Source organism: Capra hircus, chromosome 28 (assembly GCF_001704415.2).
Source record: "Capra hircus breed San Clemente chromosome 28, ASM170441v1, whole genome shotgun sequence".
Taxonomy (NCBI): domain Eukaryota; kingdom Metazoa; phylum Chordata; class Mammalia; order Artiodactyla; family Bovidae; genus Capra; species Capra hircus.
This window is the reverse complement of record NC_030835.1, coordinates 41,346,368-41,363,588: the sequence shown is the minus strand read 5'-3', so window position 1 is coordinate 41,363,588 and position 17,221 is coordinate 41,346,368. Positions and strand designations below refer to the sequence as shown.

The 17,221-nt window shown below is 53.1% G+C and overlaps 2 protein-coding genes across 3 annotated transcripts in view; one reads left to right on the top strand and one right to left on the bottom strand.

Moving 5' to 3' along the window:
* The window catches only part of TRIM67 (tripartite motif containing 67), a 56,762-nt gene extending 49,133 nt beyond the window's left edge, over positions 1-7,629 (top strand). The window contains exons 7-10 of the mRNA XM_018042651.1: positions 1,952-2,090; positions 3,449-3,752; positions 5,512-5,674; positions 7,259-7,629. Of these exons, the coding sequence (XP_017898140.1) occupies positions 1,952-2,090; positions 3,449-3,752; positions 5,512-5,674; positions 7,259-7,324 (672 nt within the window). The 3' untranslated portion in view covers positions 7,325-7,629. The remainder of the gene's footprint in view (positions 1-1,951; positions 2,091-3,448; positions 3,753-5,511; positions 5,675-7,258) is intronic.
* C28H1orf131 (chromosome 28 C1orf131 homolog) overlaps positions 15,936-17,221 on the bottom strand; it is a 32,909-nt gene continuing 31,623 nt past the window's right edge. For both annotated transcript variants that reach the window (XM_005698970.3, XM_018042338.1), the window contains one exon: positions 15,936-16,819. In XM_005698970.3, the coding sequence (XP_005699027.1) occupies positions 16,681-16,819 (139 nt within the window). In that variant the 3' untranslated portion in view covers positions 15,936-16,680. The remainder of the gene's footprint in view (positions 16,820-17,221) is intronic.

Sequence of the window (17,221 nt, the reverse complement as noted above, 5' to 3'; positions counted from 1 at the left end):
TCGTTTCTCTTCTTTTATAGCTATTTGTAAGGCCTCCTCAGAAAACCATTTTGCCTTTTTACATTTCTTTTTATTGGGGATGGTCTTGATCACTGCCTCCTGTACAATGTCATGAAACTCCATCCATAGTTCTTCAGGCACTCTGTCTATCAGACCTAATCCCTTGAATCTATTTGTCACTTCCACTGTATACTTGGAAGGAATTTGATTTAGGTCATACCTGAATGGTCTAGTGGTTTTCCCCACTTTCTTCAATTTCAGTCTGAATTTGGCAATAAGGAGTTCATGATCTGAGCCACAGTCAGCTCTTGGTCTTCTTTTTGCTGACTGTATAGAGCTTCTCCATCTTTGGCTGCAAAGAATATAATCAATCTGATTTTGCTGTTGACCATCTGGTGATGTCCATGTGTAGAGTCATCTCTTGTGTTGTTGGAAGAAAGTGTTTGCTATGACCAATGTGTTCTCTTGGCAAAACTCTATTAGCCTTTCCCCTGCTTCATTCTGTATTTCAAGGCCAAATTTGCCTTTTACTCCAGGTATTTCTTGACTTCCTACTTTTGCATTCCAGTCTCCTATAATGAAAAGGATATCTTTTCTGGGTGTTAGTTCTAGAAGGTCTTGTAGGTCTTCAAAGAATTGTTCAACTCCAGCTTCTTCAGTATTACTGGTTGGTGCTTATTATACAGCATGAAATAAGTTAGAAAGAGAAATACCATATACCCTTATGGCAGAAAGTGAAGAAGAACTAAAGAGCCTCTTCATCAAAGTGAAAGAAGAGAGTGAAAAATTTGGCTTAAAATTCAACATTCAGAAAACTAAGATGATGGCACCTGGTCCCATCACTTCATTGCAAATAGATGAAACAGTGGAAACACTGACAGACTTTATTTTGGGGGGATCCAAAATCAACATAGATGGTGACTGCAGCCATGAAATTAAAAGTTGTTTGTTCCTTGGAAGAAAAGTTATGACCAACCTAGACAGCTTATTAAAAAGCAGAAGCATTACTTTGTCAACAAAGGTCCGTTTAGTCAAGGCTATGGTCTTTTCAGTGGTCATGCATGGATGTGAGAGTTGGACTATAAAGAAAGCTGAGTGCCGAAGAATTGATACTTTTGAACTGTGGTGTTGGAGAAGACTCTTGAGAGTCCCTTGGAGTGCAAGGAGATCCAACCAGTCCATCCTAAAGGATATCAGTCCTGGGTGTTCATTGGAAGGACTGATGCTGAAGCTGAAACTCAAATACTTTGGCCACCTGATAGGAAGAGCTGACTCATTCGGAAAGACCCTGATGCTGGGAAAGATTGAAGGTGGGAGGAGAAGGGGACAACAGAGGATAAGATGGCTGGATGGCATCACTGACTTAATGGATGTGAGTTTGAGTAAACTCTGGGAGTTGGTGATTGACAGGGAGGCCTGGCGTGCTGCAATCCATGGGGTCTCATAGAGTCGGACACGACTGAGTGACTGAACTGAACTAAGTGCATATATATAGGGTTTAAGAAAGATGGTAATGATAACCCTGTATGCAAGACAGCAAAAGAGAAACATATAAAGAACAGACTTTTGCAATCCGTGGAAGACAAGGGTGGGATGATTTGAGAGAATAGCATTGAAGCATGTATATTACCATATAGGAAATAGATGTCCAGTCCAAGTTGGATGCATGAAACAGGGCACTCAAAGCTGGCGCACTGGGACAACCCAGAGGGATGGAATGGGGAGGGAGGCGGGAGGGGGGTTCAGGACAGGGAGACACATGTACACCCGTGGCTGTACTTGTCAGTGAATGGCAAAAACCACAATAGAGTAGAGTAATTAGCCTCCAATTAATATTAATTAATTTAAAAAATAGCACTCTTGGGATGATAGCACTTTTGATGCAACATGTGACTAAGAGAAATTTTCCACATAATAGGGGCACCTGATGAGTGGTCTGTGTCTCTTCCAGGAGGTGTATGTTGGCAAGGAGACCCTGTGCACCATCGACGGCCTTCACTTCAACAGCACATACAATGCCAGGGTCAAGGCTTTCAACTCCTCCGGCGTTGGGCCCTACAGTAAGACTGTGGTCCTGCAGACATCCGACGGTGAGCACTGGGGTGTCTCAGGGGAAACAGATTCAGGCCCAGCCCACATATCAGATGTGCAGACAGATGGGCAGGGAAAATCTGACAGTTGCTGGTGAGGGAGGCATCGGGGTAAAGGAAAGAGGTGGCAGCTGGGTGAGTCCATCTCCTCCAGCCCTGCCCCTGACCCACTCTCCTTGCTCCCTGCCCTCCCATCACAAAGGAAGGAGACATTCCTTCACCCTACTCTCTGGATCTGGGAAGTGAGACTAGAGGTTGAGAGGCACAGGGAGATTACACTTTCTGTGCAGCCTCACTTCCAAGGGGCCAAGAGTGGCAGGATGTCCCAGAGAAAGGAAGGCAGGAGGCTGCCAGGAGGAACTTGCCCCTCGAGTACCCCGCGCAAGAGCTCGGATCTGAGTGCTGCAGACCTCGCTGTGTCCTTTCAGGATGCAGGCAATCACAGCACATCCACACTCCACTGGGTTTTGATCACGTGAACCCTAAGCGTTGAGGGGTGATGTAGGGTCTGGTCTGTTACATCAGACACGTACCTGTCGGGCCTCAGGGGTCCCTGGAGGGCACCAGCCCTGTGTTGCTGTCAGCGTTTGTCCCAGGGCTTCCCTCATGCTCGGCGGGTAAAGAATCCACCTGCACTGCAAGAGACACAAGAGAGGCAGGTTCGATCCCTGGGTCAGGAAGATTGCCTGGAGGAGGGCATGCCCGCTGCAGTAGTCTTGCCTGGAGAATCCCATGGACAGAGGAGGCTGGTGGGCTACAGTTCATATGGTCACAAAGAATCGGACATGACTGGGCAACTGGAACTTTCACTTATCCCAGCCCATCCTCTGGCTGCCCTGAGGAACACAGACAGCCTGAACCGCCCCCCAGGGACAGGCAGATGGTGCTGTCCCAGGGGTGGGCTCCCCAGCTGTGTGCCCCTAGAAGCCCTCACCTGCCAGCGGGCTGTGGGTGGAGAATAGAGCGCGGAAGCTTTGATGACCCCACTTCACCTCTCTGCCTCTCGAGTCTCTCTCCCAGGACACAGGGCTGGATGTATATCCTCACTCCTAATAGTGCAGAAAATGTGTGCGAGTGCTGTAGAAACCAAGATTCCATGAGAGCATGTAGATGGGGGCCTGGATGTCTGTGTACTCGGCCCAGCTGGGGTCGTGGGATTCGGCACTTGGATGAACACGGAGGAGAGAGCGTGAATGTGTATGTGCGTGCATGCGCGTGTGAAGTGAGCAGGGAGGAACACTCAACGCCGTGTGCCCACTTCCTGAGAGATGCCAGTGAGTCTGTCTGCGAGCCAAGGTCAGAGGCTGCCGGCAAGCTCATCCCAGCTCTGCCCCTCTCGCCCACGCCTTCCTTTCCAGTGGCCTGGTTCACGTTTGACCCCAACTCTGGGCACCGGGACATCATCTTGTCCAACGACAACCAGACAGCCACCTGCAGCAGCTACGACGACCGGGTGGTGCTGGGCACGGCGGCCTTCTCCAAGGGCGCACACTACTGGGAGCTGCACGTGGACCGGTACGACAGCCACCCGGACCCCGCCTTTGGGGTGGCCAGGGCCAGCGTGGCCAAGGACATGATGCTGGGCAAGGACGACAAGGCCTGGGCCATGTACGTGGACAACAACCGCAGCTGGTTCATGCACGGCAACTCACACACCAACAGGTGCGCGCCCCCGCCCGCCCCCGACTGGAGGCTGCCGCCCGGGCCCTCCTGCCCTTCCCAAATGCATCAGGACGCGCTGGGAGGCAGTGTTCTTAACCACTTGGGTGTCCGGTTCCCAGGGAGACGTGACCGCTGGCCTGCAGGCCAGATGGGAGCATATGATGGAGTATGGAGCTGGTGGGTGTGCAGGCCGCTCAGCGAGCCCCGAGGCCAGGCTCACCAGCCCTGGGCTCCAGTTCTCCTCCAGGCTCTGCCCCACTTTCCTCCACACCCCTCAGCCCAGCCTGAGTCACCACGGAACTCCCCACACACAACCACAGGATCTTGAAACAGGCAGGCAGGGGATGCTGCACCCCAGGGGCAGTCACTGTGGCGGCTCTGACCTGGGCAGCCCCAGCACTGCCTTGCCCTGAGGCTGGCCTGGGAGAGTGGGGTCACCAGGCCAGACTCGGGAAACTCGAATCCTGGAGGAGACCTGGCCCCCAGTACTGGAGGGTTGTGGCCCTCCAAGCCATCTCCTCGCTGTCTCCTTCCCGGTCTGCTGAGGGCCATCACCCCTGCTGGGAGAGGCAAGAGGCCCCAAGGAACCAACTCCCCTGGACTGCAGCGCTGGGCCGGGTCAACTCCAGGGGCTCTCAGAGCTCCAGGCCCACCTCAGTGCTCCTGCAGATGGCCCCAGGAGTCCTGGCCTGGGACAGGGACTTGCCGGAGGGTCCCCGGGGGCTGAAGGCAGATGGGACCCGTATCGTCGGGCCTTTTCAGCAGCTGTGATCCCCTATTCACAGGCCTGGGGTGACAGCAGGCAGCTCCTCCCCAGGGGCTGGGCAGCCTGGCCCTGCGCCTGCCTGGCCGTCTGCTCACAGGCCGCCTGGGGACCAGGTCCAGGCCCAGCAGCACCCTCTCTGCTTGCTCAGGCCGAGCGGCAGCCTAGATACCCTGGGGTGAGAGTGACAACGAGGAGCATCTATTAAGCCTACTTTGTGCTGTGGGAAGCACCTGGCTCATGGGATTTCGTTTGGGCCTCAGGAAAGTTCGATTGTTATCACCATTTGGCAGATTATGAGATCAGGGCTTAAGGTTAATGTCCAAGTCTTGGGGCTAATTACACATGGTGTCAGGGTTTAACTCAGGACCCAGGCTCCAGTTCTGGGGGAAGGGTGGAGAGGGGACTGGGCTGGGCCAGGAGACCCGGGGGAGGCGCTGGCGGGCCTCCTTCCTGGGCCGCGGGCAGCTCCTTAGCGCCACCCGGTGGTCAGTGTCTGAACAGCGCCACAGGCCCCGTGGCAAGCCCCACTCCCCAGCAGTGCTCCGCCGCGGGCCCTGCGCTGCCCCCTGACAACACCCACCCAGCACTCCTGACCAGCTCTCCAGCTGACCAGCTCGTGCCCCATCAGGAAAGGACAAAAATGGTTTTCTGATCAGAGCAGAGCCGCCTGTGTCAAGGCGGACCTCCACCTCAGCTAAGGGAGGAGAGAGTCTAACGGACTCAGCCTGCCCACCCCCGGGAAGGAGACAGGTGAGGGTGATGCCCACCCAGAGACTCGCCCCACCCAGTAGATGCGAATCCAAACCGCCATGAGATGGAGTGTCACAACATTCACCACGAGGGCCCCGATTTTAGTCCTTTGCTCTACAGCGGGTTCTGGGGGACGACCAGCTCCCTGCTCCACTGGGGGCACCGTGTTTCCAGGCGAGGGGGTCCCCAGCAGCCTTCAGCTGAACGTCCTGTCCTCACCTCCAGCCCGGCTTCTCTCCCCAGGACGGAAGGCGGTGTGTGCAAGGGGGCCACCGTGGGCGTGCTGCTGGACCTGAATAAGCACACTCTGACCTTCTTCATCAACGGGCAGCAGCAGGGCCCCACGGCCTTCAGCCACGTGGACGGGGTCTTCATGCCAGCCCTCAGCCTCAACCGCAACGTTCAGGTACCGCGCACCTTCCGGGCCAGGGCCCCCTGCCGGCCCCCACCCCCGCTGCCCGTGGGCCTCCAAGGTGTGCCGGACAAAGAGGGCTCTAAGGAAGCCGACGGCGTGCTGCCCGGCCAGGAGCTTACCTACCGCCCACCCGGGCCTCGCCTGGAGACAGTCTCCTCTGGCGTGATGAATCCTTACTTGGCCCCTTGAAAGCAGCAGCAGCTCTAAGGTGGCTGTTTGTGCACAAGCAGGGGGACGGAGGGGCAGCGAGGGTGCAGGAGGTGGGCAAGTCCTGACGACATGCTCTGGGAAAGCTGCCAGGCCAGAAAGTCGGTGCCTCCTGTCCTGCAGGGCCCTGGTGGCCAGGTGTGTGCTGGGGCTCCTGTGGCTTTCCTCCAAGAGGAGGGAGAGTTGGGGAGAGACCACGCCTAAAGATTTACCCCCATCCCACCCCTGCCTCTCTGGTTCCCTCAGAAAGCCAGCATCCTCCCAGGGCCGAGTCCAGTCCTGGGGGGCTCCCTGCTTAGCAGCCCCATCAGGGTGTGAAGGACAGAGAGGAGCGTGGAGGGAAGCGCGGGTAGTGTGCCAGCCTTTGATTCCCACACACGGCTCCTCCCCTGGGAAGTATGGGGTTGGGGGTACAGCTCTGTTTCAAGGTGTCCACTGACTGAGTATTATCCCTTATTGATTGATTTGTGGGGTGGCGCAGTGGTAAAGAATCCACCTGCCAATGCAGGAGATGTAGTTTCAATCCCTGGGTCAGGAAGATCCCCTGGAGAAGAAGAGAGCAGCCCACTCCAGTATTCTTGCCTGGAGAATCCCCATGGTCAGAGGAGCCTGGCCGGCTATAGTCCATGGCGTCGCACAGAGTTAGACACAACAGAAGGAGCTTAGCATCCACTCGCGCACAAATCAATCAATGCATGTGTGTGCTCAGTCTCTGAGCTGTGTCTGACTCTTTGAGACTCTATGGGATATAGTCCGCCAGGGTCCTCTGTCCATGGGGATTCTCCAGGCAAGAATAGTGGAGTGGCTTGCCATGCCCTTCTCCAGGGGATCTTCCCAGCCCAGGGATCGAACCCACATCTCTTATGTCTCCCGCACTGGCAGATGGGTTCTTTACCACTAGTGCCACCTGGGAAGCTCTTGATGGATTTGTACCTCCACTCATTTGCAAAAGAGCTCTGAGGCAGCCTGAAGTATGGGCTGTTCTTACACAGGGTTAAGAAAACAAATGTAGGAAAGGAAAGAGGCCATGGAAAGAAAGCAAAAACAAATATAAACCCTGAGCCCAATTCCTCCTGCAGCAAAGAACCTCAGCCTTGCCGAGGCTCCTGGAGGTTGGGGCAGCGTGGGAACCAGGCAGTATGCAGTTCTCACTGTGAGGAAAGAGGCAAAGACCAGCTCCTCGGAGCAAGCTCCTCGGCCTGATGGTAGTGATGCTAAGCATGATAAATAGTAGATTCCACAACACAGAGAAGCCGGGCCGCTGCCCGTGGTGATCCTGGAGCAGAGGGCAGGGCACGGCTGCTGAGCTGTGTGCGTTGAGGGCTCGCGGGGCCGCTCTGCCCCTGATCACCATGTCTTCTTTTCCAGGTCACTCTGCACACGGGACTGGAAGTGCCAACAAACCTGGGGCGGCCAAAGCTGTCAGGCAACTAGCCTGCCAGGTCCTGCTCTGCGTGGCCGTCCCTCACTGCACTCACATAACCCCTGAAGGAGCACAGCCACATCCCGGGTGCAACCCAGCAGCCTCTGAGCATCTTAGAGACCCGCTTTCTTTGAGGGATAGAGAATGTCTGCAGGCCATGCTCGCTGAGGCCACAGAGGGTGGTGAACGTGGGTGCTTCCTGTCGTTCCACCGGGCATCACAGACACGAAGAAGGACGTTTGTCAAGACAGCGAGGAAGTATTTGGGGTTTCGTTTGGTTTCCTGCCTTCTGTTTTCAATGCTTGTCTTTTGCAGGGGGCAGGGAGGGGGGAAAGGGGAGGGCAGACCCTGTGATGAGCATCCTGAGAGCGGGAGTCGGGGGATACTCGGAAATCCTGTATCCTTGGTGTCAAGTCTTTGCTGGATGCACCACTTCAGAGAACAAAGGGTGCCAGCTCCCATCTCTGCCAAGAAGCGTCATCCTTTAGGTTTTCAGTTGGCATATCCGGTGTGTTACGCCACTTGCAGAAGAGGATGCGCAGAGAGGGCCGTTAATTATTCATCTTGCTCTTTGCCACTCCCGTGGAACTGTTGAGAACTTTTTCAAACAGTTTCCTTAGGTCCTTCATTAATCAACCAGTCTCTCTCCCCTCCACACCCCCTCACACACACGTGCACACACACACACCAGTCTCCTAAAATTCATTCACTCGGTTCTTAAACACAAAACCCTGGAATCTGAATCACTGTGTGCTGAGTCTCCACCTGGTGATGGCTTTTTTTCGGGAGCTGGCTCCCCCAGAAGTTAGCTGCAAACCTGAGCTACTCTTCTGAGCTGCGAGGCTCCCAGATTCCTGAGCCGTGAGGCCCTGGGAAACCTCTTATACCCAGTCCAGCTTCACTCTGAGACCATCCATGGCCACCATGACAGCGTCGTGAGAACAGGGAGTGGCCCAATGGCAGGGGAGGCTGTGCCCTGGGGGCGGGCAGGACTCTGCAGGAGGCAGGAAACAGTGGAGGCTGCTGTGTTCCTGGTCCCCACCTTCCCTCGGTGTGAGGGGTCCACATGGCCACGCTGGGCTCCAGTGAGCCCGCCCCTCCCTGCTGGGAACGCTAACCTTCTCCCCGGAGTCCGCCTCTCGAAAAAAGCCTGCTCCAGGGTCTGAGCCCAGCTGCGCCCCTCTGCTCTCCTCCCAGCCTCTTCTTCCTTGTTGCCTGCCACCTCCCTATCCAACTGGTAGGAAGCCTTTCTCTCTCCTTTTTAAAAGAATATATTTTATCAAGCATTATTTTTGAGGTCGAGGAGTAACTTGTCTATTTGCTGGCTTGGATTTTTATAAAACTTAGCCCGTAAACCGGCACCGACTGTGTCTACTTGGTCCTACCTGCTCGTTTAGATGCTGCACTTGCTTTCCGAGTCAGCCCGGCCAGCGCTGTGCAGATCCTACTAGCCTCTATTCAGCAGATGCGACAAGCCTACCTCAAGCCCCTGCTCCCAGACGAAGACTGCCGGCCCAACTGTGCCCACCAAGGTGGCCAGGGAGACTGGCCGCCCATGTCTGCAGGAGCCTCCTGGTGCTGTCTAAGCCCCTGCTGCCCAGGTCCCGGCAGCCACCCACTCAGTTGAGGTCCAGCCTCCTCCCTTCCATCCAGCAGGTGGTTCCCAGGGCACACGGAGGGGCTCCACACCCCGCAGAGCTCCAGCCAGAGCCCGGCAGGCGACGTGCATGGCATCCGCATCCTCGCAGCTGCCTGTCTCTTCTCTGCCCCCAGCATCCTTTCATCTCACTCCAGGGCCACAGCTCTGGGGGACTCCACGTGGAGGGTGGGGAAAGTTCTTGAAGCCTGGAGGCCCCAGAGGAGCCCCTGCCTTCCCGGGGCAGGAAGCCGAGGCCAGCAGGTCCAGAAGCATCGGTGTTGGGAGTGTCTTTGGGGAAAGATGAGCCCAGTGAGCCGGGAGTGAGGTGTGGCTGGGAAGTCGGCCACAGACGGCCCGGCGGAAGTGGCTCCTTTCAGTGGAGTCTGGGTGAGAGGCTGGGAGCTCCCAGGATCATCGAAGCTGGGTAACTCTGCAACCCAGGCTCTGCGTCTTCGGGGAGGAGCTCCTTCAGATCAGCCTGCACTTGGCGGCACCCTTGGAAGAGCAGTATCTGGGTCAGAGGGAGATGGGCAAGGGAGGAGGAAGGCCTCCTGAGGAATAACATGGCTTCCTTCCCACAAGCAGCAGCAGCGGCCCCAAGGCCCTCTGAGTGCAGGAGCAGGCGAGTACCTGCCTTTCCCGGCTCCTCCAGGGCCAGAAGCAATACAGCTGAAACCGAGCACCACGTCAGATGGTCCAACAGCCACTCTCCTGTCCTCAGCACAAAACAACTTTTAGGAGCAAGAATGGACCACCAGGAGAAGGCAGGTCCATGTGTTCTTGAGGCACCAACAGAATGAAGGAGGGACTCAACAACAACTCATGTTCGTGTTATGCTCTCAAGCCTGGGGTTCAGAGCTACTGCAGGGGTTCTCAGCTGCTACTGAATTCCCTGTTCCTTTACAATGTGGTGACATCTCTGTACATAAGGTGGTATGAAGATGATGCTCTGGTTGAAGGATACCTTGGTGTTTGTCTATTGAGCAGTTTCAGTGAGAAAGGAATTCAAACTAATTTAAGATGTCAAGTTCCATTTCATTGTAAATAATGCCCCAGCCACATAGATCTGCAGTTTGTTCTTTGCTAGTGAGCAGGTTTCGTCAAAATGTATGCCTCTCCTTTTAGAATTAATCTCTTTAAAAATTATCCAATAGCATCTCACTGCGTAGCACCCAAGCTCCTAATTCAAAGCAAGGTAAGACATTACACACAGCCGCTTTTCCTGCTCTGTGCTATTTGGGAAAATAACAATCCCATCTGCCACACAGAGTAACCAACCTGAAACCCATCAAACTGTACACAGTCTGGGATGAGTCTTCAGCACCATACGGACTCTGTAGTTTCGACAGCGCCCTCAGGCGCACCATGGCCCCCTGCCCCTCTGGTGCCCCTGCCCTCTGCCTACCAGAGCATTCTCAGGAAGGGACCAGGATATAGGAGTCATGTGTATTTCTTCCAGGGATATTTGCATCCAAGCCTTAGTTGAAAGGCTTGGTCCCCTGGGAAGATGCATTTCAGAACAGGTGAGTAGGTTGCTTACAGATGAAGCTGCTGCCAGCTATGAGGTATCGTATCCACATACAAGCCCCAAAGCACTCAGCATGTCAACACTGAGAAACGATTGCAAGGCTGTGGGTGATGCCAGGAGTTCTGTCTCAGCACTACTGACATTTGGCATAGCGGGGGCCTGTCCTGTGCGTCACAGGATGTTTAGAAGCATCCTTCACCTCCCCTCAGTAGATGCCAGTAGTGCCGCAAGTTAGTTGTGACACCTACAAGTGTCTACAGGACTTCCCTGGTGGTCCAGTGGTTAAGAATTCACCTGCCAATGCAGGGGACGTGGGTTCAACCCCTGGTCTGGGAAGATCCCACATGCTGCAGGGAAACTAAGCCCAAGAAGCCTACACACCCTAGAACCCATGCTCTCCAACAAGAGAAGCCAGCGTAGTGAGAAGCCTGCACACCACAGCTAGAGAGTGTCCCCACGCGCTACAATCAGAGGAAGTTCGCACACAGCAACAAAGACCCAGTGCAGCCAACAATAAACAATAAAATATATTTAAAAAAACAACTAATTGAAAAAAAAAAAAGCTTTAAAAGGATCTACAGACGTTGCCAAGTATGCCCACGGGACTCCCTGGCTGAGAACCACTGGATTATGCTAGCAGCTGGTCATGGGTCGATACACAGAGTGGTGTTTGGGGCGTCCATGCTGTGGTCCCCAGAAAGCCTGAACCACAAACCTGTGGGCTTCATCCTAACACTCATGACCAGGCCTTCCCAAGTCTGCAGTGTCCTGCCAGAAGGGACAGGGCAGGAAAACGGGGGAGCCTCTCAGCGAAGCCAGCCCGTCAGGCCTCACTTTGTATTCCTGAAGGGTCTCCAACCTACCACCATTCCCAGGAAGCAACACTCCACATCCGCGTTCTTCCCGGCCCACTTCTGACTAGAAGCTGCCGGAACGTCTTAGTAGGTGTGTGGCCTTCAACTGGTCAAAATGTCAAATCAGGCATCATCAGGAAGCTACTCAAGGCCTATGCAAATCCTGGAAACCACAGTGTTTCTTTCTCAAGCAAGCCAGGAGCTCCTGGCTATTCATCGGTCACATTCATTGATCCACGGCTTGACCTTTAAATGGACTATAAAACAGAGAAGAGTGGATTTGGGGGAGAATGCCAGGCTCAGCCATCAGAAATGCCTCTCTTTCAACCCAATGCGGGAGGGGCCACACCTCCTCAGTCTCTCTGTGCCTCAGTCTCCCCACCTGGATGTGGGCGCGGTCACACTAACCTACCTCATCTGGTGTGTTGTGATGATCGTAGAGTAACGCTTTTCAAGAACAAAGTGGAGACTTGCATCTGCTGAGTCCAGGCCAACGGTTCACACTTGGAGGACAGAGCCTGCGCGATGACTTTCCTGAGCCTCGTCTGACATGTCTTCCATCCAGGAGCACATGTTGATTACACAGCTGCCTGGCCAGGAGTGCGTAAAACCAGATTCCCCTGAGCAGAGAGACAACCGCTCCTGTTCTCAGAACGGCCTGCTTTGATGGCACTGTGTGAACCACTGCACACAGGCTACGCATCTGCCTGCAGAAGCTGCCTTGAAACAAGGAAAGAGAGTGACTGCCTTCCTGCCTTTGTGGTTATCTTAGCTCTCTTTTAAGGGGACCTTCGGCTGACGATGTTTCTCCTCTGTTTTCAAAGATCTCCGCAGAAGGAACAGTTTTGAAAACCAACATCTAAGCATGAGAAGGCACACAACCGAGCTACCATCTGGAAGGCAGGTTGGCCTAAAAGGTGGAGGGCCTAGTGTCCTCATGGGCTGGGACTCATCTACACTACCTGTTGCGGGGGGGTGGGGTTCATGGGTTTCTTGATGAATGATGTTGACTTGAGTCAGAATAGCTGGGAGCTGAGACTACAGGGAAGTCTCTAAGCTGGGAGGCATCGCTTTCTCTCAACGGGAGCAGAGGGCTGCCTGGCCCGGGTGCTGGGAGACCCAGGGAGCTCCTGGGCGCCACTCCCCAGACTACAACCTCAAGAAGCCTCCAAGGAGAGAATCCAAGACAGGCTTCGGGTCTGGAAAAGTGACTGCTGGCAGCTGTGGACACAGGAGCGCAGTGGGTGTTTCCTGGGTGAGGCTGCAGCTGGGGAAAGGCCCTTCCAACTCCTCAGTGGTGACTGCACATCCCAGGCCCCGGGGTTTTCTCAGCACCAAGGGAAAGTGCAGAGTGAGCAAAGCAGAAAACATTAAATGCATGATGTAGAATTGCTGCTTTCACACTCAGCTGTTGTATTAAGCATGAGAGATGTGTGTTTAACGTTGGCAAAGGAATTTTCAAAGTAGCAAAAAGCTTCGTGTCCTTGTTTTAGCTGTCGATGACGGAAGCTCCATCTTCCTGTCTTTCTTTACCCTGCTTTCCCCCTCCCCCGCTGCGCCCACTGTCTGTCGGGAGTTGCTGCCATAGGGTGGCAGCTCTTGGTCCTGTTGGTGTTCACATTCCACTGAAAACCCGGAGGAGGGAGGTGGGGGGACGGTATGCAACTTTTTTCTAATTTTTGTATTTGTATCCCAAGCGTTTGTATTTTTTGAATTGCAAACACTGTGCTTTCTGGTCTTTGGGGGTTGGTTGGACTTTGTGTATCGCCTTTTGGAAAACTTGAGTTTTACCACAACCTTAAGCAGATTTGAAATAAATTCTTTTGACACTGCCAACAGATGAAAAACAATGTCCGATCTGTGCTTACTGCTCAGCAGCAAGGTCTGCCTCTCTTCAAAGTGGCCTAAGTGCCAGCTGGATGGGGAAGAGGCTGCAGTGGGGTGGGTGGGGGCCCGGGGAGGCCCAAGGTCAATGTGCTTCTCGGCGTGTGCTCAGGAAATCGTGAGGTGATTACATATGCTGTATGCTAAGTCGCTTCAGTCGGGTCCGACTTTGTGACTCCATGGACTGTAGCCTGCCAGGCTCCTCTGTCCATGGGATTCTCCAGGCAAGAATACTGGAGTGGGTTGCCATGCCCTCCTCCGGCGCCTCTTCCCGACCCAGGGATCGAACTCACTTCTGTCTCCTGCGCTGGCAGGTGGGGTCTTTACCACTAGCACCACATGACTCTCAATTATAAGGTACCATCTCCAACAGTTCATGAAACTCATTTTTGCAAGTTAATTGGAAAGAGTTAACAAATAGCTGAGACAAATTCACAAATGAAAAGCTGATCACGGGCGGCAAGTGGAAGCTAACTAAGATTGGGGAAAATGTCCTAGTCGGCCTGGGAGGATGAAGGAGACTGACCAGCCCCTTCACCCACAGACTGAGCCTGGTGTGACTGAAAACTGTCACTCTCCTCAAATTGTGCCCCCCAGCCGGCGACCTGGTCAGCCTTCTGTCACCTGCCGGACCACCGAGGGGTTTAGCCAGGTTTCGGGGCCAGTTGCGGACTCTGAGAGCAGGACATCCCTTAGAGGGAGCTCTTGGCATCCACACTAAGAGAAGGAAGCAGAATCTGGCCAAGGGAGACCCAGCAAAGGCCTCGGCCGCTCAGCTCAGTCGCCCAGAGTTGGGACGTCAGTCATCACTGCCTGGGACGTTACAGGGGGCGGGCGTCCCTGAGAAGAGCTCACTGCTGAAGCAGGTACCTCAGCGCTCTTGGCAGAGGGTCTGGAGGGACACGGCAGGGCCCACCAGTCCACACCGTGCCACACACAGGTTTCCCCTCAAGTTGAGGGAGAGGCTCCTCCAGAGTCGCAGAGAGGGAAGCTGAGACGAGGCAGGCTGGCTGGTCTTGGAGCTGCACAGACCCTCACCATCTGCCTGGACTCCGTCCACCCCGCCACCCCAGCATCCCTGACCAGACTCCCATCCCCTGAGGGGCAGGGGCGGGGAAGACCTGAGCTTCAGGTTGCCAAGGCCCTTCTCAGTCCAGGGTTCCCGTGCTTGTCGATTTACCACCAATGCTGGGGACAGGGAGCACCAGAGACATCTGGGTGACCACCTGGGAACAGACTCCTCCTTGGCCCCTGGGTGACTGTAGCCCTGCCTCCGCTTGCCGGTCAGGGTCAGTTACCTCTGCAAGCTGGTGCCCATTGTTGCCCGGGCAAGAGCCTTGGTTCAGTGAAACACAGCTGTGCTCTCTGCTTCCTTCTTTGTCCACAAGCCAAGCACTGTGGGGATGACTCAAGAATTCCCTAAGCGGTGCCTGGGATTAAAGGCAGGTGGTGGTAGTGTTGTATGGCACCAGGACCGATCCACCCAGGTGTATCCATGATGAGGGAGACGCCCTGCGAAGGGGGAAGGGCGCTGCGCATGGAAGACATAGCAAGGAAGCACTTAGGCTCCCCCAGGCGTGGGCTCCTTCCACGGCGGCACTGCTCTCCACTGGCGCTTCTCTCTGCTGCTAGCCTTGCTGGAGGAAGCCTCATGAGCGGGGAAATAAGCAGCACGGTCTTACACGAGATCATCAGTCCTGACCATGCAGGCTTGCTTGTCGCCCTTAGACCTATTTCCAGCGCACCCAGTGGTTACATGGCTCCTCTGTATTTACCCCATAAATTAAAAGGTGAAACAAGAAACAAGGAAAGCAATTTACACTAGGAGCTTGCATGCTTTCCCAGAATTGACTAGCCTGGGACTCTGGTCGAGAGTTGGGCCAAGTGCTCAGTTATCTGAGCCACAAAGGCTCATGGGAGGTGGGGTGAGGTGGGACTGCTGGGTTTCCTGGCTCCCTGTCAGCAAGGAGTTAAACTGACCGGGTTCCCACTCCAGTAGGTCATTTCCGGCTCCTCAGATTTTTCCCAGGGCTTTGCCATGTGTGGTGGGTTCCCTGGTGGCTCAGACAGTAAAGCGTCCTCCTGTAACGCAGGAGACCCGGGTCAATCCCTGGGTCGGGAAGATCCCCTGGAGAAGGAAATGGCAACCCACTCCAGCACTCTTGCCTGGAAAATCCCATGGAAGGAGGAGCCTGGTGGGCTACAGTTCATGGGGTCGCAAAGAGTTGGACACGACTATTTCACACCTTCTTAAAAAAAAAAAAAAAAACACACACACACACACTTAAAAACTGCCAAGGACTTCACTGGTGGTCTTAGTGGTTAGGAATCCACCTGCCAATGGTTCCATCCCCGGTCCGGGAAGATCCCACACGCAGGAGAACAGCTAAGGCTGTGCTCCACAACTATTGAGCCCATGCTCTGCAACAAGAAGCCACCGCAACCGAGAAACCCTTGCACCGCAACTAGAGAGTAGCCCACATGCAACAATGCAGGGACAGAGGACTCAGCCCAGCCAAAAACGAACTGAAATAAATCTGCCAAAATATAGACCCCAATGAATGCTGCCTTTCAAAATAAACCAGAAAATACTTCCAGTGTTTTAATAAAACATTTCCACTTTTGCTTCAAGTCAAAATATATTTTGAACAATGTAAATGCCTTCCAAGTCAATTTATGAGTCACTTAGGAGAGTTAGCCAGTGGTGAAAATACCCCTCTGTTTTCCCCAAAACTTTATTATTTATGAGGTTTAGATCTGAATTTTTGGACAGTGGGAAAAAAAGAAATAACAGCCAAAAATGAAGACCTTTTTTTAAGTGTCACAAACTTTAAGAAGTTCCAATACTTTCAATAAGGGAAATACTAGTTAAAAATATATGTATGGCTGTCCCAAGTTATGACTTTGAAGGAGATAACAATTTGTCTAACTTATTGGTTGTGTTGTTTAATAGTCATGTTCATTTTTACCAAAAAGTTGTGTTTTATTTATACAGCTTCTTACAAAGTAGATTTTATACACCTTAGGTAGGCTGAAAATTTAAACTGCTTTTCCCCCAAAACAACTGACAAATTATCACATTCTTAATTTTTTCATGATTAACATGTTTAGAAATTAAAAAGCAATTTTAAGCTAATTATTAGCATCTACAAATCTGTAAAATTATGAAATATCTACATGTAAATGCACAAGGCACCAGTCAAAGTGAAACCTGGGTGAACCTCGCTGGAGAATATTAAACATTCTTCTCAATAATCTGACTTCACATTCACATTGCAGTTGGCCCAATGTGGTTATCATAAAAAAAACAGATACTTCAGCAGCTAGAAATTAATTATTTCTTTTCCTTAAGATAAAAAAGTCTGTGAAATACAAAATAAATAAGAATAATCTGGAAGTCTTGTAGGGGTCCAGTTTCAGTCCATTTGGCACTTTCCCATTTCTCTATTTTATAAAGTAATGTCATTTAGCCACTCTGGAAGAATTTATTTTCTTGATATCAATTTGGCTCAAAATCAATGTCCCATTTTTGAATTTTCCAACCTGTCCAATCCGTCCACTTGACAAAATACTTGGAGCAGACTTCTTCTTTTGTGATTTCCTACATTTAAAGTAAGAGAAAATTACTGTAATCAAGCTTTAAACAAATGATTCCAGCACCACAACCAGGCCACCTGGGTCTGCTCCTGTGAACTCTCAGCTCTTCCCATGCACAGTCCCCAACCCAATGTAGTACCACCCTCCTTCCTGTGGTCCCTGAACTGCCTCCTGCCTCAGGGCCTTTCCACTGGTTTCTTCTACCCTGAATAATCTGCTAGCAGGTCTTTCCAGAGCTTCCTCTTTATTCAGTTCTCAAATGTGGCTTCCTTAGAACAACACACCAGCCCACCCTCAATGACATTGTCTCATAGTGTGTTAAACTTCAACCTCCTCACGAAGCCTGCCAGCTTCCCTGGTGGCTCAGATGGTAAAGAATCTGCGTGCAACTGGGTTCGATCCCTGG